We start from the raw sequence: 27,297 nt of genomic DNA, 5'->3' as shown, positions 1-27,297 counted from the left end.
AAATGGAGAATTCCATCTTCAAAAAAGGTGTAAAATAACTGTGATCACTCTCTTCTGTGATTTTATTAGATGACCATTATAGGTAGCATAAAGCCATGACTGGTTTGGCATTGTCAACCACAAATATCTTGCCTTTGTCACTCTTAGATAAAGTCCTTCTACAAATTCTAGTGCTTTTGCTCTTTGAAACATTATAAATGCAGTCAGAGTGCTTTGGGACAGTGGTATGTAGTGTCAACCTGTCAGATTCCAACGTCATGCTAAAGTATGCTTGTAGCTTTGCCAGCAGAGGGAGAGGAAGCTGCTTTGAACACTTTAATCTGCATGATAGAGGTGGCATTGCTACCTGTGTGGTCTGTTTTCCTCTCACTGAGAGACACAAGGATGTGGAGATTTTTGCTTTCTCTGTTTGAGAAAGTCAGCAACGTAAATGCTGTTACTGAGTTGTTAACAAACACCTCTGACAGTACCATTTCATCTACTGGAAGTCCCAAATTTGCTTACTGGTGCTTTCTGGCCCTCTGTTTATCCTTGCCTCTACATCAGTTATGTTTGAAATGAAAAACATCTGTCACAGGCAAAGAGAAGCTGGTAATTCCCCTGCATTTGAGACTTTTTACAGAAACATGGAGAAACAGAAACTTGAAAGAAGTCTTAGATCCCCAGTAACAGTTCTACTACTGCTAAAAGCAAAGAGAGGAAAACAGACCCTCTGGTAAAAGGGGACCCATAAAACCTTGTCCAGCTTCTTTCCACTTTAAGGCATCACTTACCAAAACTAGTCAGTAAAAGAAAACTGGATTTAGTGCCATTTTACCAGTGTATTTCGAACTTTTGAAACAGGTCTGTCTAATCAATGCCAGCACAAATTGCTTCATGTGATTTTCAATACCAAATTGAAAAAGGGGGAAAGGGACACAACATATTATTGCCACAGAATCTGTGTGATTGATTTTCAATAATTTTTTAAATTACTAACATTTTTTTGTTCAAGATGACAGTTTTCTTGTCTTATATCTGACAATGACTGAGTTCATGTAAATCTTCAAACTCTCTTGCTGTACTACAACATCTTTTGCAGAATGATCAGCTATGGGACGTGTCTGCTTGCAAGCTTTTCTAAGGCTGGGTATTGCAAGGTTTCTGAACACCAACTCATAACAGATAAAACTCTTTGGGAGTTTCTGGTTGGAAGGACCTTGTGTCTCCAGACCTAAGACAGATCAAATATCCAGAGATGATATTGGTAGTTTTATTATGGAGGTCTGGATAGGTGCTGACTAAACTTGCCTGTTTCAGTTGGCAGTCAGGGAGGACATTAGAAAGCACAGTTGCCATAGCTCATAGTTTTCAAAAGAAATATTGTCAGATCCCAGATGCTGGAGCATTTTTCAATTCATATTGTCATTTTTATTTGCCCTGATGTCTTTGACTAACTTGAAAATTACCAGCAAATAAACCTAATTTCCTAGCCAACAGCCATGATCGTTACTTTTGCTATGTGGCATCTGTAGCAGTTGAAGCTTGAGTGTAGCATCTTTTTTGGCTTGGGTCCTTTTTCTTCTAAGTCCATGGTAGCAACTTGATTTGACTTTTGTTAATCAAGGAATCTACAAGAACTGCTGTGTGAGCAATCCGCACTTGCCGTGTCCTCATCATATGTAGTTATTTCAGCATTTTATCACAACAGCTGCAGAACAGTGCTTTTGGAGTAAATGTGTTTTCTCCTGGTTATTTGACCAAGACTGGAATCCTTAAATTTAAAGATAAATTGAAAATTTCCAATGGATCCACTTCTTGGGTCCCATTGTTTTCTTTGTTTCTGTAAGCCAAGCACATTTGAAAATGGTGTCAAGAACTGGCAAGTACTCTTATGCCAACTCTTGGCATAATTAAGGCATGCAAGCTATGATAGTACAGGTCTTGGGACCTATGTCCCAGTTGTGTTCCTCCTCACTTATCTGTTCAGTTAGCTGCTTTTTTGGGTGTCTCTGGAGGTCAAAAGATGCACCTGTACATACTCCTCTCCTTCAGAAAGCAGAAGTTAACGGTGGCCAGGGAAGGCCCCAGCAATGTGTGATGTGTGGCCAGCAATGGCCAGCACACTGCTGCTTTCTCAGCCTCCCTCAGGTTGGTGCCACAAAGGACAATGCTGCAGTGCTCCAGTCTGTGGCAAGGTGATACACAGACAGCATGATGCCATATAGATAAACAGATGGCTCAGGGGTATGGCAGGTTAACATGGAACGCTGATGGGGAGGGCTTGACAGAGGTGCTGTGCTCCTTTCTGGGCATTGATGCTTCCAGATCTCATCCCACAGCTCAGTGAACTCATTTCCAAAGTAGATAGAAAGTATGAAAACAACAAAAGCTTAGCAATGAGGAATCTAATCTAGTTTAATCTGGAGGATCTCACAACCAGTGGAGCTACTGTAGGCAGTCCTGTGAATTTTTCCTTCTTGCTTCTTGTAAGCAAATTCTCTTTACCAGCTTTGCATCAAGTATGTGCAATGATGGGTTGTTTAATTTCACCTGAAGACAAAATAAAACTTTAGGAAAAGAATGCAATGACTCATGGAAATAAGAATAATCACAGTTTAGGCAGCACTGCCCAGCTACAATTCCATTACTTAGCACACAGTCATGCTACTAAGGAAGTTACTGCCCCTTTTCTGGTTCTTAGTCATAAAAAAATGACAAGCATGACACTACTTCCTATGCAACTACAGTGCCTAAAAATTTCCTGAGTGATTAGAATCAGCCAGCAGAGACCATCTTATGTGCTAACGGATCAGAGTTTTTGGCATGGTTTGAAATGTCTTTTACCTGAACTGTGGAACATGGGGTTTAGCTAGAGAAGCAAGACATTTTCCTTTATGCAATGAGGAAAATAATAGTTTGCACTTCTGTAACATCTTCCACGTGATAAGCTGATAGAGTACTATATAGACTCCCCTGTGAAAAATAACTACCACTGTGATGTACGTTACAAAAATGTTAGTATGTGTCATACGGGAAGTAGGTGGCTCAGAATAACAGAACGGAAAATGAAATCCAGGTATCTCAAGTCTTCTTTCTGTATTCTCACTCTAATGCCATTTTTCTTGCACTGGACATATTGATGAGGCATTCTGGTGTCCAACATGAGTTCACAGTCTGGTGTTCTTTGGTTCGTTTCCCCTCCCCCTGCTCCTTCTCTCCCTCTCTCAAGTATATTTTGAAGAAAGATTGTGAGTGGAATACTCTATGGGAAATCTCCACAGATTGTTACTCATGCCAGTGAAGTTCTGAAATCTGTCACTGTGCCTGAAATGTTTCTGGTACCTCTCTATCCTCAATACTTTTCACAACCAGCAAGACAAACGCAGGGTGCCATCAGCTAGTCAAGATTTGGTAGTTTTCCTAGTTTATCAGTAACTCAAATGACAAAGCATTTGGGGAAAAACAATTGACAAGAACAGAGTGAGGTTTTGGCATTAAGCCTTGTTTTTGTGAAATAGTTTGAATTTAGATCTTAAAGGCTCTGCTTAGTGTCAATAGGATGCCATAATTTTTTTGTAATTTCTGGAGAGAAAAATATAGAAGTCTGTCTGTCAGCATGCCACAAGTAGCGACTTATGTTCCAGTATCAGTGAATAGATCTTTTTGAAGGCTGTTGTCTTTCACATTTACCTCTTCTTTTTCTGTTTTGGAAGTTGATGTAAAAGGTGTGTGGCAACACCAACACTGATAATGCTTCCCTGCTGTTCATGCCTACTTTAAGGAACTGATGTTGCTATGTGAAGGGGAACCAGTCAGAAACGCTACTGTGAGCTTCCTTTAACTTAGTGTACTTGATAAATTTAATCTTCTAATCTTCTGTCTCCATCCCTGACTGAATATTGGAGCACTACTCTCTGCCTTTATTTCCCTTTCTCTTATTTTACACTGAACTTCATCTTTACTTGAGCTCTCTTGTGCAAAGCTTCTACTTATATCTATGAAAATTCCTAGCCTTTCCCAAGAATTTTCATCTCCCAATACCTACTTCAGCAACTTATGTGATGACTAAAGAATTTTGTCTCAATCAGCTAAATGTTTCTGAAACTCTAGCTACACTTCAAATGAAGATCCAGTGGTTTTTTCTGGTTTGAATTGTTTCATTAAAAAAAAGAAATCAGTTGCTGTGAGAGATTTCAGATAGCTGAGATTTGCAAAATTCAGATTTATGGACAATGCATAAAATACCAAACTATAGAGAGGTAGATGTCTTAATTCTACCCAGTACCCAGAGATGTCACTGTGCTAAGACATCATGTGGAATTTTAATCCTGCTGCTGTTACTATTGGATGCTTAACTTGCTTCGTGTAAGAACAATAGAATTCCATTATTTTTTTCTTATTGGCTTGATAATATGCAGAGGTCCTGGAACACAAAAAAATCTGATCCTTAATTGCATTTATCATCTAGATATCTTAGAACCACAACTTCAGCAACATTATGTAATCAGGCTCTGAAGTAGATACATCAGAAGCAATTTATTAAAGCTAGTTCTGGTAAAAATGGAGAAAGGGATTGAAAGGATTGAACATTAGAGTGAAATAAAAATAGTGCATGAAGAGGATCTCCCAAAACAGACCCACCATACAGCTAGTAGGGATCAAATATTTAATGTCAAAATCAATTAAATATTTGGTTAGGCAGAAAAGCATTTGCCTCTGGAAAGCTAATGCAACTATGATAACAGTGAATAGGTTTGAAAAATCTTATGAATTCTGATGAAATTGAAAAAACTGGAATAATAGCTGCGGTAAAACCAGAGAACTGTTGGCCAGGTAGCCTGAAAGACTGAGCCAACGGGAAAGAGACAAGTACTGTGTTAAACTGATCGAGACAGTGCTTTAAAAGTCAACTGAGTGTGCCGTGATTTGTATTAAAGCAACAGCCCTGTGGCTGAGCCAATGGTACAGCCGAAGGTGCTTGAGGTAATTAGTTGAAAATGAAGGTTCTGTCTATAATTATCTCATTGTTTTGAAGGTATCCTTTACAAGGGGAGAGTAAGTGACCATCTGTTCTGTTACTAGCTCCTGGTTCTGTGCAGCTATTTGACCCTTTATTGAAGAAAAAGCGTTTTATCCCACCAACCTGTTGCACAAGTAACTTCACGCGACTTGGTAGGACGACGGGGGGGCGTCTACCAAGGCAAGTAAATTGTGTGTGTAAAGTGCGTAACAGGCTCTGAATCGTCCGTGAATAGGGTGGGTTTAGCAAACTTCATTTTTGCTGTAGTGCTAATCTGAGACACGAAATTACAGAGGCCAAATTGCTAACTCTGTGGAGAAGGGCACGGGGAGGTCAGGGCCGGCGGGGCTCACGCCGAGCGGCCCGGAGGGTGTGGCCGGGGCCGTGCCTCGGGCCCGGGGCTGCGCGGCCCGGAGCCGCCTCCTGGCCCAGGTGAGGGGCGGCCGCGAGGAGCTGCTGCGGAGGGGGAGCCACGGAACCGGGGCCGGGCTGTGGCGGACCGTGCGGCGAGCGATAAGGCGCTCGTGGGAGGCTCTGCTTGAGTCACCCTTAAGAAATCGCGAACGGCGCTTCTTTGGGACGGGCTGCTGCTGGCTACGCGCCGGCTCCTACCGCGGCACGGCCAGCCCTTGGGCTCTCCCGAGGACGTCCCGGTTCATTTTCCGGCAGCGCTCCGGCCGCCGCTGTTGCGGGTCCGGCCTCCGGCCGCCCCTCGCCGCTGCCCGCTCCGGTCCGCGGCCCCGAGGGAGGGGCGCGGGCGGGACTCGCTGCCGGGGATCGCTTCGCCGGGACGGGCGCTCCAGGTCCGCGGAAAGCCTGGAGAGGAGCTGCCGTGAGCAGAGCCGGTAACTGCGGGGACGGCGCTGAGCTCTCGGGCAGAGGAGGCAGAGCTGGGTTTGTGTGTGAGTGTGTGCGGGTGTCCCTGTGTCCCCACGTCGCCGTCGGGGCAGGGGGCGCGGGAGCAGGGCGAGCCCTGCCCGGGCTGGCCTGCGGGCTGCTGGAAATGCCGTGCCTGTGACAGTGACGGACCGAGACGCTGGATCCAAGTGCTTAGGTTTTGTGGGAATTGATCCCGTGGAAGTCTCTTTAAATATAAAACATTGGTGTGTACTCGAGATAGCGAGATACTTCTCCGAGCAGAGAGAAAAGACGCCGTGTCCTTTTTTTAAAAAATCTTTGTCGTTTGAAGAGGAGAGAACGCAAAACACTTCATTCTCTCCGAATTTGTGATTTCTGAAAGGCGGTGTTTGTTCGAAATAATAATGCTGAAAAGGTTTTTCAGTAAAGTGGGTTGTTCTTTTTTTTGTAGGACCAAGGGACCAGTGAAAATAAATTGCTTCCTTTACCAGAGAAGGAACAAAAGCTTGTGTTTTTGAAGCATTGGCTAAAAACCACTTAGATTTGACTGTAACCTTGGTAAAGTTTTCTGTTTCTGCCAGCAAAATGAGGAGAGAAGGTTTGTTTCAAGTCAAGGCTTTATATTGTTCAGAATTACTGAGCTAACTGATTGGGCACTTACATTTCAGAGATAATTTCATGGCCAAATGAAGAAAGCTGTACTTATTATTGAGTCATCTTCAATGATCACTTTTTCTTGGCATTTTTTATATATATGAAGGCATTCTATGTGTGCAAGTTTACAAAGAGAAGTATGAGGTTTATCTGTTTCTCTCATCTTGAAAAAAAAAGGCATTTAAAGAAAATTTGTCCTGGCCCATGTGTTTTCTATTGTGTGAGAATAATAGTTAAAAATAACATTTTTAATAGGCTGACTGATTACATCACAAGGATGTATGGGGGGAGGGTGGAAATTGTGTGGCACATATAAAGAGAGAGAAGGAGAGCATGAACATTATGATAGCACTTCAAGACCATTTGGAAGCACTGACCTGGCTAATCTTGTGGGGATGTTTGATGTTTGACAGACTCATGTTTTTTTCTGATAGTAGCTTGAAGCCTTTGAACTAGTGCATACGCTTTCTCAGGCTATGTCTCTGTATCATAACAGGCTGTAGGTTATTGAACCTTAATATTCTTCTCAAAGTCTTGTGACATGCTTGCTGTAGAAGCTACTGCATCTGTTATTCATAATGAAAGCAGAAAATAGAGGTTGCAGAAAGCTGCTACTAAGCTATTTTGGGGAGCAGAAATCCTTTCTTTTTAATACAGTAAGGAGGAATACTACAGTGCTTCTAGGGAGACAACATGAAATCCACATTTAATTTATAGTGACTACATTTTTGATTGTATTAATTCCTGTGATATCTTAACTTTAGAGGCTTTTAAGTTATACCTTTTTTCTTTTTCCCTTATTCTCTTATTACACACAAAAAATCTGGGGAAGTTCATCTGCCTTTCTGTCCTGACCTTGACTTTCTTCACCATTAAGGATGTTCACTTCCTTTTTGTTTTTGGTTTTTGTTTGTTTGTTTGTTTGTTTCTGTGTGCATCATATTTGCATGCAAATATGCCAGGTAACTTAGCAGGGAGAAGACAGTAATGGATCTTCCACTTGTTGAAATTTATTGTAGCTGATTTCAAGGGAGGGAGGGGAGATGGGTGAGAAATTTGTGGAGGGATTTGATGTGGCAGAAGTAAGTAGAGTTTTCACAAAAGTTGACTCCATCTTTTAAATATCTGAGAATGCTCAGCTGAATGTCTTAAGCCATGTTCAAGCCCTCTTAGCTTCATAGTATATTTAATGGTAAAGATTGGTGATATGATAACACCAGTTATAAAATCCAGGGATTTTGAGCTGAGAATCACTCAAATGCCAGATCAATAAGGCTGTGAGAGAAATGTGAGTCTTTTAATGTCCAAAATTGATTTAGGTGTAACTCTGAGTTATGAAATAGCTTGAGAGTTTGATTTGGAATTCTTGAATTGTTTTTCCTTTTATGAGGTTGCCACTAGCATGAGCATATACAACCTTGGACTGTTTGTTACGCCATTCATGCATCTCTGATGCTGAACTGAAGATTTCAATTTCCCTCACTTCCTCCAATATATTGAAACAAGAAAGTAGAAGCCACTGCCAATGGTTGTGTTATGCTGTAGTATGGAAGGGGTCCTATATCTGTGTGATTTTGAATGAACCATCAAAACACTTCCTCAGACTGTGTGAATATCAGAAAGATTTCACGAGGACGAGCTGAGCCAGAAAAATCTTGTTTGCACCTAGTCAGGAGAAGTTTGCATGACTACCAAAGTGTACAGCTTTGGTAGTTGCTGCATTTGGACAAATAGGGATGGATACAATCAAATTTCAGTTCCTTTTGAGCCATTGACCTGTTACAATTTCTACCATTTCTGTTGTTGATTGCATGATGGCCAGTGCACAAAGCACACTGTCTCTTAGGGAGTCAAATTTGCAGGGTTTTTATATCTAGTAAAGTCAAACGTTCTTTGGATCATATACTGAAGTATTTGAGACATTCCAGTGTCTTCAGCTGAAGAGGCTCCCACTTTCCAGTGTTTACATTCAGTACAAGAAAATTGGATGGATAGTTTGGCAGGACTTTCCTCGCTGAGCTGATTGTTGTAGTTCTCTGTTAACATTTATGAAGAGTACATAGTACAGCAGCACACAGGCAAGCAGATAATTGTGTGGTGGAAACTAGCAGATCAGTTGTTCTCAGTTTTGTTTGGGTTTGTTTGTTTGTTTGGGTTGGGCTTTTTTATGTGTTTGGGTTTTGTTTTGTGGGGTTTTTTGTTTAGGATTTTTGAGGGGTTTTTTTAAGAGGTTTTGCAGGGTGGATTGTTATAGAAATATCAAAGCTGCACACACACTTGTGGCTAAGTGTATTGCACTAAGTGTGGAACTCTACCTTGATTCCTCAAAACAGTATTCAGGTATGAATTTGAGGATTAGGGCTTGAATTTGTAAGTCACATGAGTACAACTTAAAAGAAGGGATGATTAGGTCAACTCTGGGAGTTTGGTTTTGATTCTTAAGGGCTTCTTAGGAGTCAGGGTGAAATGGAAACTGCTGTACATCAGGGAGTCGTTAATTTTTTGAAAACTCTCAGACTGTTGGATTGAAAACTTGCTGGGTTGTTGTAAGGATTACCTTGTGATTGGATTAGGAGAGTGAATTCTCAACTTCCTTTATGGACCCTCAAACATGAAGTGGTTGACAATTTCACATCACAGTAAGCCTATTGTGGACTCATCAGCTATTAAACCAAACCTTTCTATGGTTACATTTATAACAGCTTGGGTTTCATACCTGTGTTCTATTTCAGCATAGCCATGGGAGCCTTGCAGGGAAGGCTAAGGAAAATTCTCTCACTGGATAACCTGAACTAAAACAATTGGAATTCAGATATTTGGGGGTGGCGTTTATATAAACCAATAAGAAAATACAATAATTAAGTACAGACTCTCAGCAGGCCCTGAAAGGAGAACAACAGGATTTGTACAATATGAACCAGCTAGCTTCCAGTTTTTCACACTCCATAAATGGTATTTCTTGCTTTTCAACAGTAAATACCCAAAGTTGAGTTTCAAATGATTGTGTGAATTATAAGAAGCCTTTTGTTCCCCAAATTGTTGAAGGTAATTTATATCATTTCATTCTAATAACAAAGCTGAATTTACAAGAAACAAGCTCAGTCAGTTTGCTTTAGCCAGAGGAGGTTGCAGGTTTGTAGTAAGCATTTGCATTCTAGATCTTCAAATTTGTGGATCATTTCTTTTGCTTAGAACAGTTGTAATGCAAAACAGACTTTACAGCAATTATTGTGAAAATAATTATGTGATAGTTTTAGCACTTGCCAAAACTAGCAGAAACTGTGTCCTTCAACCACATTGTAAATGGAGAGATGATTTAGTATTTCACATCAGTGTGATAACATAGGGCAGAATTTTTGTGAGAATGTGTTTGGGTTTCTTGAGGATTTTGTGTTTTATTTGGATCCACATGACAGTTCTTTGCTAACATCTCAAATATTTTTTACTCTTTTTATCAAGAGATGTGACCAGAGTCAAACAGATTCTCCCTAGGCAGAAGTGCTATTTCCAGAGACTTTTCTACTGTAGTGCCAAGTACCTGTGCTCTGACAGAGGCTTGGCAAATTGAAGAGTGTAAAAAAAAAAAAAAAAAAAAATTACTGAGTACTTATTGTAGGGCTTCCAATACAGGAGAATCGGGAAGGGAATTTTTGTTGAAGTCTGAAAACCTTATCCAGGTGGTGAATCTCTGCAGTGCAGCTGACAGGAAAAAGCAGAATTTTTACATACTTTGGGTTCAGTTTTAGCATTACTGTGAAAGTAAGCCTGTTATGATAACCTCTGAGCAGAATCAACAGTAGCTTCAGTGCAGAAACATTTTGATGGTAGCTGTGATGCTAAGGTTGGAGAAGGGAGCGGGAGGGCTACAGAGACACCTCTGTTTTCCTTGCAACACCTGTGCGTTCCTCAAAACAGGAGGAATTCTTGTGCAGCTGTAAGCACCTGACTTTTGGCTGCTGGGCCTTCAAGGGTGCACATCTTATTTTTCAGCATGGAACTTGACCGAGGTCACAACAGATTCCCCCTGTCCATAACTGTTATTTCCAAAAGCACTTCTGCTTTCTGAGTTCATATCAATCTCTGCAGCATCTGTGGCTGTTCCAGTTTCTATGGGAAGCACTTGGCTGACTAACACCTAGGTTATATAGTGCAGGACTGGTTGCCCTTTAGGTCTGGTGTTAAGTTCCATACAGTGGCTTTTGCAGGCTAATACAACCACAGAGGATAAGGCAGCCTGTCTTCTGCAGTACAACACTGTGAAATGAGCAGTGGGCAGCATTTTTTAAGGAACAGAACTGTAATTTCTTAGTGAGCCTGAAGTGTTTGTCTCACTTTTGCTCACGCTAACAGAAAAACCTGTACTGTATGGCAGACTGCAGTTGATTGTACCAGACTGACAGCTATGCAAATCTCTGTGTCAACAGCGATTTGAGCCAGCAGGCTGGGCATGCTGAAGAAGAGAATTCCAGTAATCTGCTCCTGCCCTTATCTCTTGGGTAGAGCCGTTTAGTTTACAGCCTGTTAGAAATATGTGACCAGTTATCTGCTAGATTTATTACTTGAGCAAGACTCCTTAGCAACAGGTTTTTCCTCACAGTGTGCCAACTACTGGGTTTAAAAACATAATTGTTCCAAACCAAGCTGTAGTGTCCTTTTTTTTTTTTTTTTTTTTGACAAAATGTTCTTAAAACTTTGCTTGTTGTCAGTGATTGAAAGTTGATGTCTGATTCTACAGAGGATGTGAAAAAGAAAAAAAGAGGAACTCTATGGATAAAAATGGAAAATTGTTCAGGGCCTGCTCTTGCATGTTTGTCCAGACTGGTTGTTTTTTTGTTGTGACTTTTAACACATATAAAGGTATATACATGTGTGCTTGATGTGCATTGGGAGCAGCATGTGGTCTTGAGATATCTGAGTGCCTCAAAGCAAAGCAAAAGTTCAGTTTCAGATACCTTTGTTAGTCATGCTACTTAACTTCCTTTAAGTACGGGCTTTGATGATCGATATACAATAAGAAATCTTGGTTTTGTTTTTCAGAACCAAAAATGATAACTGCAGGAAAATTTTCAAGTCTCCCCAGAAACGGCCCTGTGAACCACCAGTTCTCCTTAGCTTCTTCCATGGACCTTTTGACCACAAAACCTTCACCAGTTGAGCATCGCTCAAACTCCTTCCAAGGCATCTCTATCCATGGCACTCTCCCCAGGAAGAAGAGGGGGACAGTTCCCCCTAGGTCTTGTGATATGTTTAGCCATGTGGGAACATTGCCTTACACCAGAGCACGGCAGCAGCCACCTTTTGTACAGGATGTTATAGAAGAGTACCCTCCAGAAAATGGAAAGAGCAACCAACTCCATGCCAGGTACGTTACATAAAACCATAATTTACATATGCTAGTTGCATAGGGATTATTACATATTCCTCTGGGCCTCTAAAGGCCCAGTCATAGGTACAGCTGTTTATTGTAACTAAGTTAGGTTTTCTCCCTAGTATTCAATTTAGGTCTTCATGGGAGACATAAATGATTTTTAATGACTGTATCTTTCCTCTGCATGTTTGAAAAATTTAATATTGTGTGTACTATTCCCATGGAGGAAACTTTTTTAAGTTACTGAATTGCTTTTATATGATCCTTTGCAGTTGTAACAGAGCAGTTTTAAAAAAGAAGGCATAACTGTTCAAACTTGGGTTTGATTTGTATTCAATGCAATATGGATGGAGGGCTGAGGAAAAGGGGAGTGGTGTTCCAGCTGCCTCAAATCTCGTGCTACATGTTAGCCTTCTACATGAAAACTTAGTGGAACCCAATATACACTGAGCTAATGACAAATTACTTGTATTTATTGTTCCTGACTGACTTTGTGGTTAACATATGCATAACTCTTGAGAAATACCTATACTCTTATAATGAGCCTTTCTTTTGGGAACCTATTATCATCACTGATATTTCATTGCCTACAAAAAGGAATTAATTTTGTAAATGCCTTTTTTTGTGTTTTGACATTGAGTTCTATAAAATGGGAAAAAAATTACCAGCTAACGCAAGAAAAATTCAGTGTAATGCAGTGGATCAGTTAAAGACATAGAAATGAGAGAATGTTTGTTGCTTGGCTGATGGAGTTAAAGGCTGAGAAAAGATATCCAAATTATAAGTTCTGAATTTACAGCAAGGCTGTAGATCACTACAAGTTTTTTGTTTTCAAGTCTTGTGAATGAAGAAGAGTTCTGATTAGGTAAGGTTGTATGTGTAGAGTGGTTTCCTTATGCTTTTTGCTTGTGCTTTATGGGATCAAACTTTCCTCTCACCTAAAAAGACTTTCTTCTCTATGCCCCATTCATTTTAAAAGAAGAAAGTACTTAAGTGGATTTAGTACTCCTCTGCCACTGATCTGTCAGATGTACCTGCTTACATGAACTGGCTTTTAAACATAATTTGCTTCTTTTATTCACATACTTGTAGAGAATGCCAGCAGCCTGGGGTGTTGCCATGAAAAGAATATGGTGATACACACTGAGGTTCTATTTTATATCTTCTTTTTCAAGAGCAGTTACTAAACATGATTTTCTTGAGAGATCAAATCCTACTAATAACTTGTCTTATGAATATAACCTTGTCTTATAAAGAACACTTTGTGCACAACCAGTAAGAGTACAAACAGAATGCCTGAAAAGAAAATGTCAGGAAGGTCTGCCTGGTGAGAATTAAAATATAATGCTTTTGAATAATAAAGAGATTCAAAGGATGTTTTTAGTGCAGCCTATGAATAGAATTTGTGTCTATTGAGTCATAGCACCAAATGCTGTTCCTGTTTGATCTTTCAATTACTTTGCTAAAGCACACTCTGAATGCTATGGCAACAAGTTCTAACAGTTGGTTTCTTTAATTTTTACAATGAATCATTATATGTTTTGCTCCATGACCTGACTGCACAGTTGTGTTAGAGCAGAAGACAACACCAACTTGGCAGTCAGCAAATATATCACTTCTTGAATCATCTTGCAATGACGCTGCACTTTTCATGAGTTTACTTTAAAGGAAAGTTGACAGAAAAAGTCTGATATTCCTGTGGTAAGCAGTTTACCATATGTGCTAAGGTAGGCATTCTAATGCCTACACTCACACTTATATTATCTGGGCCTAACAGTATAGGGGAGTTCATGTTTCCTTATTAGTCGGTTGTTTGTGTTTTTTTTTAGAAAGCCCTTTTACTTCAGTGTAGGAATTTGTGAAATAGTGTAACATTACAGGAATATTTTTCACTCAGGAATGTATCAGTCTTTCATTGCTATAATGTTGTTTACAAAAACTGAACATGTGTGTACACATTTAATGAAACATTTTCATGATGAACTGTTCAAACCAAGTGCTGTGTTTGATGCCAGTGGGCCTGAACTAAGTCATTAGGATTGCAGTGTTCCTGTGCACTAATAAACCTGTGGCTCAGTCATGTCATTGTTTTTTTAACTTTAAAAACATACCTATGATAACATTTTAATAATTCAAAGTGAGTAATATTCCCTTAATAGATAAATACACATCATGTGAATAGAAAACAATAATGAACTGTGTCATTCCCTAATGGAATTCTTCTGATTCTAAAATTTTTCTCCTAACTTGAAGAATTATATCGTCAGTTCTCAATACAATGAGAATGTGTTCTCTTCTTGGTTTGTGAATGTACATCTCTGCTAATTAATTAGTTCAAGGGGAAAAATGTGGTTTTTTCTTGAGAAAGCTGACATCTGAGTTTTAGAGTCTCTTGGAAATAATTAAATGGCCAGAATTAGAATCAGCTGAGCTCTTGAAAGGTGGTTTTATTAGCTAAAAAAGAATTCACTCTTGAAAGTGAAGAACTTCAGCTTTAAAAGAGAATTCTAATTTTAGCATGTAAAACTAAAGCCGCTTGTGTGTAATGTTCTTTATAATCTGACATTGATAATTAGACCTAAATAAAGCTTAATTGTAATTTTCTTTTGACGTGATCCATGGGCTATCTTCATTTAGCTCTGCCTTGTATCATCATACCTTTATTTAAAGGAAAATTGTTGAAATTCCATCTGTTGCTAGAACCAGTAGCTTTTTTTTTTTTTTTTTTTGGCCTGTGTTTAGTGGCTGCCATCAGTAAATCCAGAATTTCCACTGCACTTGGATGATGATGGTCCTTCATGAGTGACATTACAGTTGAGCAGACTTGTGGCATTTTCATGCTTTCTCATTAATGCTGCCAAATGTCCCTCAAAGAAACAGGACCTGAAATCAATGCAGAATTATCATTATCATAGTAAGTTTGATTGTGGTGATAAGGACAGCTGTCAAAGCCTGTTTTGACAATCTGTACCATTTCAGCCAGATGTGAACAGGACTCGGGTAGTCTTGGGTTAACACAGTAGTTATCTCTGTGGGTCTGGTACTGGCTTTGATATAAATGTACTTGAATGTTATCTCATTGTAGAGATGCAAGGAATTTCTTCTGAGACGTTGTTAAGAGCATGGAATAGAACAGAGACTTTTGCAGGTGTCCCAAAGCAAAACTAGATTCCAGTATTGATACCATCCTGTTTCATGAGGCAGTGTGATTGCAGGAAGAGCAGAATAAGTGATTGCTTCTTGGACTCTCTGTCAGCTGGCAGCTGTAGTGTTTTTTATTCCTAAATTCATCACTGCCACAATCACCACTAAATCATGTCCTCAAGTGCCATATCCAAATGATTTTTGGTCACTTTCAGGAATGGTAACTCCACCACTTCTCTGGGCAGTCTCTTACAATGCTTTACTACCTTTTTGGTGGGGAAGAAAATCCTAATAAATGTATTCCTGATAATCTAAAGCTCCCTTGGTGCAACTTGAGGCCATTTCCTCTTGTCCTCTCATGCTGACAATTGTTGCTTTATTGGTAAGCCAAACCACGCACCAGGGAAAGAAAAAGAGAGGAGCATGAGGCATATTCTGAAGGTTTTTTTCTTCAGCTGAGGTTTGAGTTGAAGTTAGCACTGCTGCAAGACACAAGAATCACAGAATACTGTGAGAAAGAAATGTATCTTTGATACCCCACTGTCAAACAGGTTCCACGGTTGTTTTGTGGGGAGAGAAGTAATGCAAGTGGTATGATGGTTTCAACATTGTGTTGTCAGTGAGTCAGGCTAATAAAGATGTGATCTTCACAATCAGTTAAAAAGCAGTGAAGGAGAGAAAAGGTACTCCTTTCTCAGTACTGGTAATTCCTCTATTGCCTGCAAATAGCCTGTATTCCTGTTGAAATAAGCAGGGTTTGTGACAAAATTAAGTGAAATTCAGTTTAATAACAGCTCCAGTGTGAAATTGTAAATTGTTAGGAGATCAGGAATAGTATCTGGATTTGCACAAAGTTGATGTTGTTGGTGGGCATGATGCTTTGAAAGAATGTAATGTCAGTTGTAGAATGGACAGTCTAGCACAGTGATAAAATCAAAGCTAGACACAATTTCTTAAAAATAAGTTTATTAAATTTTTGTGTAGTTTGTAGAGTTACATGCCTTTTTTTTAAGTCTTTAGTGTTTCAAAAGCTTTAGTCTCCACTTCAGACTTTTTAGAAAAGATACTGAACTGCTAAAAGTACATGTATGAGAAATTCAGTATTTGAAAGAAAGAAAAATAGTTAATTTTGCCTTTGCCCTGTGTGTGTAGTATAGGAGTGTAGAATGGAGCTTTGGATATTTTGGGAGAAACAGTGCAGTCAGACATTTGCATTTAATCACTATCTTCCCTCTGCTGAGCTTACCCCTAGGAAGTGTTGAAGCACACCATCTGCCAGAAATGATCACTCTAACTTGTCATGCTAATTAGAGCCTTAAAACAAAGTTGACATTAATTTACACTGGCTGTTTCACATTATACAGCACGTTTGTGAGTATGTGCTGGTGTAATTTCTGTTTACTAGCTGTCTTTGCAGTAGCCATATCATTTGCTTGGACTTGTAAAGACAATTTTTTGTTCAAATTCCTTTCTTTGTCTATACAGACATTTAAAAAATGGAGTCACTGATAAACAGTAGGGGTTGTATTGCTCCAACTGGCTTGGAATCAAAATACTTTGTGCATTGCTCTCAATAATGTATAATGCTCTGGGTGCTTTGTTTTATCACTATTCATGAGAGGTTCTGACCTACCAGCTGGTCAGAATTTGATTTTTTTCCCCTGTTTTTGAAGCTTTAGTTTTAACTGTGTATGAATTTGAAGTGTAGAGTTGTAACTACAGAACTATAATTTTAATCTTTTCTTCTTCGCTTCTGTTTTGATTTTCTGTTCTCTAGCCCAGTAAATTCCTGGCTATGCTCTAAGTCCTGACTGTGATTATACTTGCAACACTACTGTTTTTATTGATGTGGCTACAAACAATACATTTTTGTAGGTAGACAAGGCATAGCAGCTTTTTTTTTAACTGCCAAGACCTCAAGCATGAACTGTCCGTGTCCAGCTGTTTTTTGACATGGTTTCAAGCAGGTTAAAAAAGAAAAATTCCGTCTGGTAGGTGTGGAGAGCCGTGGAAGAAAAGATTTTTATTAGCTTAATTCTTTCACTAAGGAAATGGGCAGTCCAGTAGCTCTTAACATCTTCCGGTGCTCATTGAACCTTATTGCAAAAGACCAAAACGTCACAAATAGCCTGTAAACTAAAGTGTATTTTACAGACTGGGCCTGATTATCTACACACAAGTGCGAAGAATACACTTACTTTCTGTAGTTCTGAAAGTATGGTAAGCGTGTGTGACTGCATGTTTTGGGAGACTTCAGTCTCTTATTTTGAGGACTGGTCAGCAGACTTTTTTTCCTCTTGTTTTTCTACATCAGCTGTTTCAGATGAAGTGCTCTCATCTAGCACTGGACTTTGTACTTGCTGTAGCGGAGAGTAGAGTAGATTAGTTTATCTGGTTGTTTAGGATGTTCTGTTCTCTTCTGAATTTCTGATCTTCAAGGCTCTGCGTGTTTGGCTGGATGATCCTCACATGCTTGCCTCATATAACTGTCCAGGAAAAAATAGAAATACGTTCAATGTTAACCTTGACTAATACCACTGACATTAACGGGAACTTCGTCAGCGTAAAGCTGAGCAGGGTCACTGTTCTCTACAGTGCTTGCCCTTGTCCCTGGAGGGCAGAACATGTGGAAGTTGACCAGGTGTTAGTCTTGAAGCATAAAGCTATTCCTGACTGAATTCTGAGTTCCCAAAACTTTTCCTGTGGTATTACCACAACAGATCAGGCCTGATGAAGTCCTTGAATTGGCAGTTGAATTATGAAGAAAAAGAGTTGTCAAGGCTGTGTTTGGTGAGGAGAAAACTATTCAGGGATTTGCTTTATCCATGTAGCAGCCTGTTTTACTTCTCCACATGCTGCAAATTCTGCTTTTCTTTGGATTTGGAGAATGGAGTGAATCAGGTATTTAGGCAGCATTTATTTTTTTTTCTAACTAGTGATTTTGAAAGCATGATTATTGGATAATTTTAAATTTAATTTGTGCTACCTTTTTATATTACTACTGTGTTTACACTTGTGCGCTTCGAAAATTAAAAATAATTTTTATCAAGATTTTAAAATATCAAGTATAGTAAATATTTTGTATGTTTCCAGTGGGAAGTAAAGTGAGTAATACTGGGGTGGTTTTTTTTGGTTTATAAAATGCAGTTCTTCGAGTATCAAAGTATTTGCAAGATTACCAGGAAGAATACCAATACCTCGGTTCTCTTTTAAATTTTAGGATAAGATGGGGAGGAATTTTTATAAATGCACAAAATTTTGAAAGTAAAAATAGTCATAGTTTTGGTGTAATGCCTGAAACTACCTCTCCATGTGAGTTTTGTTCTAAAAAAACCTGAACTAAACTGTTTGTGTGTGGTTGTTTCCTTAGCTACACAAATGTGTTGAATTTGGAGCTACTGAATATCTCATTGACTTCTTCCATGCACAGGTTTTCCAAATGGAAGAATTCCTTAGGTGTTGCCAGTACTTCATGCTTTTTGCCACAGATTTTCCCATTCTTTCTCTTGATGTGTCCTGTTCACGTGCACCTGCAGATCTCTGCTGTCTCAGAGGTGGAGCAGAGCTACCCGCTAAAGCTGGTAGATGGTTATGGTAGAAGGAATGCTGCGTTGGATAAGCAGAGAGTAGCTAATGTTATCTGCTTACATTCAGTATCAAATCCTCTTATCCTTTAACTCCATGAGTTCTTTCTGTTTTGGCATGTCTACCTTTTCTTTTTAGCCCCTCTGTCCATTGTTGGGTTGAGATTCTTCTGTTTTGAAGTTCTACTTCATCCCTTTGTTCCCATTTGATGCTCACATCCTCTTTCTTTCTTGGTGGACATAGACCTGCAGAACCAATGGTTCACTTCTTGTGAATTTTAATGGGATTTTGGAAATCTGCCCGTGTGGGATCCTCAGAGAGGGAAATGAGGAAACAGGATGAAATGTCTCAAAAAGAGAGACCATCTCTCCAGTATTAGAGATGAATTAAATCACAGTCCTTCAGCTTCTGAGCAGAGGAACTGAAGTTCCTTACGGGGTGAACACAGTTGTATCATTGCTGGAAATTAATTGTGGGATCATGTCCTTATTGTTAATGAGCAATTTTTCAGGTAAACTTGAGCCCAAATCCCTCAAAGGCTCTATGAAAATTAGTCAGTGTTATTTTTCAAAAACTTCCTGAAAATTCCTGTTTTTTCTGGCTGTTTCTTCTTTGAGCAGAGGACACTGTATACAGTGGAAAGTTTCTTGAATTACTCCTTGCATTGCACCCAAAGTTCCTTTCCTGGCTCTGCTGTTTTCTGGTCTCTTTTGTAAGTGTTATGGAGTGCCCTATTCAGTTGTACCTAGTGCTATATTGCTTCCTCATCCTGCCTCCTGTTCGTATATGAGCATTTGATTTCCTTTGTCCCTTTAAGGCTCTGAACAGTAGTTAAATGTTAGGTGAGTATATTCCTAATGCTTACCTGCTGTATCCAATGCAGAGAGGCATCTGGTGTGATGAGCTTTTTAAAGTGGGCTAAGGGAATAGACAGGGAGGACAATTCTTCCTCCCACTGTTGTCTTCTTCAGTGCTAAAGCCAAGTATTAGCATTCCTGTGCTTCAGTCCAAATACACATTCCTGAAAGACGTATTAGCCAGGTCAAAACCATACTTCATGAATAAAGTGTACCTAGAATTAGATGCATTTGAGATTAATTAATGGAGACTGTGATTCTGCTGAACATTTGTCAGTGGTTTTTTGGAATATGCATGTTCATTTTGTAAGGTTGTATTGATTTTGAATACTTAAAGTTTTGTGACACTGGATTCAGGAAAACTGCACAGCAACTAAAACACTCACTGTAAAGAGTTGCCAGTTGAAGATACAAGTCAACAGGCAACAGCCCTATATAAACAATTTTGTAGTAACAGTATCTGTTTTGGATAAGCAATAGTCTTGCTGCCCAACCACTACTTTCATAGAATAGGTATTGGGATGAAAAATTTAAGAATTTTTCTGAAGGACAGAGTTTTGGCTTTTGTAGGCCCAAATGTTAAGGAAAATAGAGGAAAAAGAAGGGAGGTGCGCAGTCTGAGCTTTTGAACAGGTTCTGGAGACTGGTACTGTGTGTGGTGCAGAAACAGATTTTTTTCTGGAAAAGGTAGAAAAAAGGATGTAGTTTTTTCTGCTGCAATAGGTAAACTGGAGCAAGTTGTAGGGATGCAGATAGAAGTGGTAAAAGTAAATTGCTGAAACATGATCTCTGCTGGGGCATTCTGAACAAATAGGAGTAAGTTAGTAAGTTGAGATTTCATTGAATTCAAGGAAAAGTATTTCTTCTTGAATTTTAATTATTGTCCCTGCTGTTCTTGTGTGCACTGCAGGTCATCACACAGTTAATCATAGTAGTTTGCACTTCTTTCCACTGGTGTTTGAATGAGTCATGTTCATGGTGCTGTGCAGCTGTAGGCAGAAGGGTGGAATGCCCTTAGGAATGTAGCAGAAGTGTGTGTGTGAAGCAGCAGCTGCTGCGGGGTAAAATCAGTGGATCTTTTATTCTAGTTTGCAGTACAAATAAAATCAGTCTGTGCTACATATACTGAGACATACCATGTCCAGCATGCTGCAACTTGCACCTTCATACTTAAGTAGTGTGTATTTCAAAAATCTACAGAGATGGAGAGATTTCAAAGACACAAACTGAAGAAGGCATGTGATCCCATCTGGTAGTTTTACAGCGGTTCTGTCTGTGTTAGCAGCCATGCAACAGCTTGGTACATTTTCAGGGTCTCCAGCTCCATTTGAGCCTCTGTTGTCCTTACTCAGATTTGGCCTTGGCACCATTGGTGTTGGAACTATTCAGAAGACAGTTCTCATGATTTCTCTTTCAATGGGGTAGAAAGGAGATGCTTTCGAAAATCTCCCCAGGAAAAGTCACTTTAAAATAAACAGACAACTATATTTTCAAACATCAAATACTGGCAATGTGTCCCAATGTTTTTCCCACAAGCACAGTTTTAAAAGTGTGAAGTAGCACAAAGCTGACTCAGGGCCACTCAGCAGTTTCCACCACTGTAAGAATATTTATATGGGAGTTGAATGATAGGGAGGATTTGGGCAACTTGATGATACTGATTTGTCTGCATTTAAATTTTGTTAAAGTTGTCACAGCTAATTTATAATTGTAGCTGATTGTTCTGTGAGGGTGCCAAGGGCCTGGAAGATGCAGACACGTCACACGGCTTAGTGCGTAAAGGGCTGCAGGATTTTTTATAGCACCAGTGATGAGAGGACATAATGTGCAATGTTAGAAAAGTGGAAGTTTTCATGAAATCAAACAGCTAAAGAGTACAGCATGTCTGCTTAAAGACTTTTTATTGAAGCAGTCCTATAGAGAATTATTGGACAAACTTCAGAGTCTGAAAAACAGGTGATGTCTGAGTTACTGAGATTCTGGCTATTGTCCAGCACCCACTGAACTGAACAATGGATGTTGGGATTGAATGCCAGGATTTGGCTTTTCAATTCCATCGTTGATTGTGAGTATGTAAGAATTTTATCAAATATTTTAGAAGAGTGAGTAGTTACCAGGACATTAAAGTTTTCTTTACCCAATTTTCATGTTTGGTTGCGCATTGTCTTCAAATCCATGCGGGATTTTAAATTTGCAGTATGACAGTATTTAGTTTGTCATACCAGAAATATGATTCAAGTTGCTTATAGTGATTTTTTTCTTCATTTTAGCCAGTTACTGTTCATGGTGACAACTTCAAAAGGACTTTTTTAATCTTTTATTTCTCCCCACTCGTTTGACTGTCATTTAGAGGTGTTGGGAGGTAGAGAAATACCATCCAGTAATAGCTGAATTCCATCCCGTTTTCTCATCTCAGTCAGCTCCAGTTATATTTTGAAGGGGACCTCATACAATGATACTTCCTATTTTCTGAGAAGTTATGTTGTTTCTCATAGTGGTCAGATGTATCACTGCTTGCTCATAGATAGTCAGTGCCAACCAGTGTGACACCAGACATTGTTGCAACAAATGTTGTTATGGGGAGAAGAAGAGGGAAGCAAAAGAGCAACTTCACTTTTTTTGTTTCCTTGCCTTCATCTTTTTCTGGGGTTGCTGAAGCTCCACACTTGCTTGCAAACTGTATTTTCTTGGCTGTATCAGCAAAAAACCCACACATAAAAAAACCCCCACATAAGAATCTTGATAAGAATCTTGAAACTGGAGTGAAAAAAATTGAGATAATTTCCAAGGACTACTAGGGAGAGATTAAAGGGTTGTGTGTCTGCAAGATCAACCAGCATTGAAAACGGGGTTGTCAGATGTCAGCCTCTAGAGAGAATGTTTCTGGCTAGGAAAAGCCTCAGAATCAGGAGGACTAAGACTGTGATGCTTTCTTTTAGTGGTCAGATATTACTGGAGGACTGTTTATGCATACACAGACCTTGTGCATGTGGAGGAGGCAACTGAGGATTTACACTTCTCAGGAGAATGTCTTCATTACATGTAGCAAGTCAGGTGTTTTTCTTCTTTTTTGTTCCTATGAGTAAAAACGTGCTGGAAAGGGATTTTTGTCACAAAATTAGGTGATAGCAAGACGTGGCAGCAATAGCAATACCCAAAATAGATATGGGAGTCTGCTTGCATCCCTCTCTTAAATTTCCTTCTGTGACAGAGTAGGTACAGAAAGAGCATGAAGCCAACACTGTGTGTTCTACTGCATACTTACCTCAGCTTGAGGTCTTCTGAAAACTTCTGTGTTCCAGGGACATAATTCTGGATTAAATATGCTTTTTATCTTAGTGAAAGTGGGTCTTCTCTGATTATTAGGGAACCAAAATATATACTAAAATCCAATCTGTGAGTCCACAATTTACACAGGACTGGTTGACTTATGTGCAGACTCTAATACATAAATGTTGTAGGTAAACAGGTGCAAATGAATACAGCTGTAAAGTCAAGCTTTTTATGAAGACAAAAATTAGCATTATTTGAAAGGTAATAGAAACTGATGAAAGATAAGAATTTAGTAGTTCTGAAACAAATCTTCACTTAAATTGATTCTGAGAGATGGCAGAACCTGCTGTCTTTCATCTGACCTGAAAGTGGTTTTTCTACAGATCTTCTAATATAGTAAGTGAGGCTGTGGGTTCATCACTTTTTATTAAGATTCTTTGAGAGGCAAAATGGAAAGGAAAAAAAAACATACCTTATATTTTTCTTAACTTCATGACAGCATAGATTTCCTTCACTGGGAGCACATGGCATAAAGAAAACATCATAATTGCTAACAGAGAACTGAATTCAGGAGCTGGTTTTATTTGATTGCCTTCTAGTTTTTTGGGCTAACTGCTTCATCTGGTTTTCTGCATATAATGTGATAGTATTGTGGTGGAATCAAATGATAGCAAAAGGCAGTAGTTAATCTTTACTATTAGTTACTGCACATCAATGAAAGTTTCCATTCCTTGAAAATAACTTAAAAAAATTGGCACAAAGATGGAGGCTTAGATAAGAAGGGAAGATGGAGGAAGAGGAGTAGATCAGCTTGGAGACAGGTATCTGAGATGAATAGTGCTCCAACATAAGCATCTCTCTGTATGACTTGGTGAATTGCAGGTGAATTTGTACATTTTGTTGTGGGTCAACTTACCAGATAAAATAATACAGTGCTTGTGAAGATACTTGTTACACCATCCATTTTCCAAAGCCAAACATTTTCAAAGCACTTTGGTCATGTGGATGCTGAAAGGAATGCAGGTCACTTCTTCCTCTGCTCTCTTCTGGATGTCCTGCTTTATATACCAGTAAACAAACTGTTTTGTCTTAAACCTTTTCTGCCTCTTTCATTTTGCTTTGGCTTGATCGATCCCGGAGATCATTTGCCTTGTGGCAGAAGTTGGGAACAGTGGAGTCTGTAGGAAGGCTGGTCTGCAGAGTGCAGGCTGTCAGTGCAGACCATAACAAGACATGCTCACTGCCAGAGTGAGCAGGTTTGTTCTTTCAGAGTGTGTTGCACATGCAGTGCTGGTAGACCCTTTGTCCCGAAAGATTCCAGAGGCAATTGAAGAACGAAACTGCAAAGTTTTTCAGGAGCATTTGGTACTGGAACAACTTCCCACAGATCATTTGAATGTAAGAAGAATTCAGGCATGCTTAATGACTTTGCTGAACTGAATAAAATTTTGATTTTTCTTTTTTTCAGTCAAATTGCAAAGTGTTGAGGAGGAAAACATCTCTTCTGTTTAGAAGCTTTCTTTTCTTTTTCTCTGTGCTTCACTCCTGTCTTCTCTGTTATGCTTGTACATGCTTTATGCTCCTACAGTTATCAAACTGACCCTTCTTTGTATATTTCATAGGAAAAGATTTCTCAATTGAATTGAGAAATAGAATTCAAAATTCTATTTCCATTGAATTTTCCAGCTTTTTATTCTTTTGAACACCAGTTGAGAATGTAATTTGACCTTTGATAAATACTGAGATAATGTGAAACAGCAACATGTTATACAGCCTGAACAGTTGAGCACCATCATTTTATGAGGAAGGCTCATTATTCTGATGTTCTGGGTTAAAAGCTGTTAGGGATCCAGACTAAAAACTGAGTATAAAATAATAACCTATTTTGAGATGATATGCAGTTACATTCAAAACAACACAGGAAATTCAGAGATTCAGACTGTTTTCTTGAGGGATTAATTGCAGTGTAACCCAAATGCTACATTTCTGAAGCTGCTAATTAGGTTTCTAGTGGTACATCTTTGCAACCAAATATGTACCAAAAGGATACAAAGATGAACCAAAGCTTCCACCAAAAAGGATCCTGTTTCTAGATTTATAGAGATCTGTTGTCCATGTGGCAAACTTGATTACTGTAATAAGTGCCCAATCCCTCTCTAAGTTTGCAGTTTTCACTGTGCCTGTTACATATTTGTAGTTACAGGCAGTACCATGTGTGTCATTTCTGTTCTCTATGTTCTGTAGAACACATCCAGTCATGTACTGCAAACTCTGTTAACCTGCTTGTTCTCAAATAAAAACAAATGTCCATAATGCTTTGAAATAGAAATAAAAATAAACATATATTTTATGGAGAGAGTTGTAACAGTGCAAGGCTCTTCAGTTAGGCTTTTGTGCCCTTTGCCATCTGTCTGTATAGAAAACCTATGATGAGATTTTTATTTTTAGATTAGGGCAATGACTTGATTATGCAGCATTCAAGTAATTGTGATGCTGAAATTGGGATTATTTTGAGAACTTTTGCTTTGTATTTATAGAAAGTTAATGCCATAAATTCTGTTTCCTGTAAGCACTGCCCTCATGGTGCTATCAGAGGCAGTAGCTTAAATGGGAAAACATAAAAGGGAAGAAATAAATTCAAAAGCCATTGGGAGAGCTCTCTTTTGCATTTATTTCAAACATTTTAAATGCCAGGTAAGTATTTCAGCTATCTGTTGAAATTTCAATATTTTTTTTCTTAAAATGGTATCATTAACTTTATTTCTCAAATTAAGTACTGTTGGCTCCATTACCTGTCCTTCTAGAAGAAATAAATGATTATATATCTGTTAAAAATTGGATAGCATAGCCTATCAAGCTTCAACATACAACTTTTAACAAGGATTTTAATGTGACCTAGTAGCATATTGCTCATATGAATGCATCTCTTCAGTATGAGGTATATTTGGACTTAACTTTTTTTTGTTTGTTTTTCTGACTGTCCTTCTCTCCTGGTACTATTTTCTTACAGAGATCAGAATATTCTGGATCCTACATTGGAATATGTTAAGGTAAGGTACTGTTTCTTACCCTCAAAATATTTTCTTTGGTCTATACCCAGCACTGGCAGAGCATTTCCAGTCTTTTGTAGGCAAATAGTGCAACTGTCCATCTTTTATTACAGAGAACCCAAATATACGTGTCAGACTGTTGTCTTAAAGCTTCAGTGAAATACTTGTATTTTAGGTGTAGGTTTCATTTTTTTATGTGGGGCTTCTGTACAGTTACATGGTGACTGCCTATATTCTTGCTTTGGTTAGCAGATTAAAAGAAGCTGTATTTTTTGCTTATGGATTTCTGAGGAAGTAAAGAAACACATCTGAAAGTACCATAAAAACGTCAGATTTAGGTTTGCAGTTCTAGCATTATACTTACTAAAATTACAGGTAAAAATCCACTTCTGGTCCAAAAAGTACCTGGGAAAGTGGCTGCCACAGGAGACTCTCAGAACTGCTGCTGGATTTCTGCTCTGAACAGGTAGTTCAGTGTTGCAAGGTCCCTGGCCTCAATCCCAGCCTGAAGTTGGGAATTGGTAGAGAAGAGAAGGTCAAAAGCCTTCTCAAGAGTGCTGTGGAAGAGGGGATGCCCGAGGCAACAAAGATATGTTAATTGCTGTATTTAATTGAATTTACTGTGAATCTCAAACTCTGCTGTACCGAGTTTGCTATTACAGTTTTAATAATGTGACTAAGTAGAAGGCAGAGGTATCATGTGCCAGTTCATCAATATGTGTGTCTTGTCTTGTTGCAGCAAGTTCTGTATTATAAATGTGGTTTCTGGTCTTTTCAACCGTTCTAGTAGAAGCTTGTCTTGGACTCTTGTCAATAGCAGTGGTGCTCAGCTTAGTTATTAAAACTTTGATGTTGAGGAGGAAAGCCTGGGGAAAGGAGACTTATGAGGAAGAATACAAGGGTTACCAATCCCTTCTCTTCCCCTTCCTTTTTTAGTTTTTCCTGTCTATATCCCTACCTTTAGTGAAGTGCCAGTTTGGATCCTAGTTCAGTGGTGTTATAACAGGAATTCTAAACAAGCAATCTCAAACTACAACTTTGAAAAATATGCAGAAATTGCTTTCTAATAAACATAACTTCTCAAAACATTTTTATCTGTAAAGGTGTAGGTTATGTAGGTTACCATTCTTGGTAAATTTCACTTTTGTTAACAAACCTTTCCTTGCTGAAATCTGGTGACTGAAAGTATTATAAATAAATTCTTGTCTTCAGAAATACTCTGAACAGAGGAAAGGCAAAGTAAGTTGGTTTTTTTCTGCGGTTTTATTCTGCTCAACATACAAGACAGAAAATACTGATTATAGATTTTTTTTGAAAGAATGTTCTCTATAGATGAACTGTGGTTTCTAATTCTTTAAATTACATTGCTCACAAGTTGCAGTTTACTACATCTTGAATATTGATGTATTAATTCATTCAGTATATAAAGAGGGCTAATTATGCAAACGTAAGTTCTAAGGGGGGGAAAAATGTACTGATTTGCTGAAGTCTGAATATACTGAAGTG

At 38.9% G+C, this 27,297-nt stretch overlaps 1 protein-coding gene across 4 annotated transcripts in view; it reads left to right on the top strand.

Annotated features, from left to right (window-relative positions):
- BCAR3 (BCAR3 adaptor protein, NSP family member) overlaps positions 1–27,297 on the top strand; it is an 89,524-nt gene that overhangs the window by 29,643 nt on the left and 32,584 nt on the right. For 2 of the 4 annotated variants that reach the window (XM_066325216.1, XM_066325217.1), the window contains 2 exons: positions 11,552–11,876; positions 25,752–25,791. In XM_066325216.1, coding sequence (XP_066181313.1) covers positions 11,552–11,876; positions 25,752–25,791 — 365 coding nt within the window. Of the gene's footprint in view, positions 1–5,779; positions 5,848–11,551; positions 11,877–17,685; positions 17,928–25,751; positions 25,792–27,297 lie in introns of those variants that run through there. The other 2 variants (XM_066325218.1, XM_066325220.1) reach the window with 2 other exon arrangements.

This window comes from Sylvia atricapilla, chromosome 9, assembly GCF_009819655.1.
Source record: "Sylvia atricapilla isolate bSylAtr1 chromosome 9, bSylAtr1.pri, whole genome shotgun sequence".
NCBI classification, from domain to species: domain Eukaryota; kingdom Metazoa; phylum Chordata; class Aves; order Passeriformes; family Sylviidae; genus Sylvia; species Sylvia atricapilla.
The sequence above is the reverse complement of the archived record's forward strand: the minus strand, read 5'-3'. Positions and strand labels throughout refer to the sequence as shown.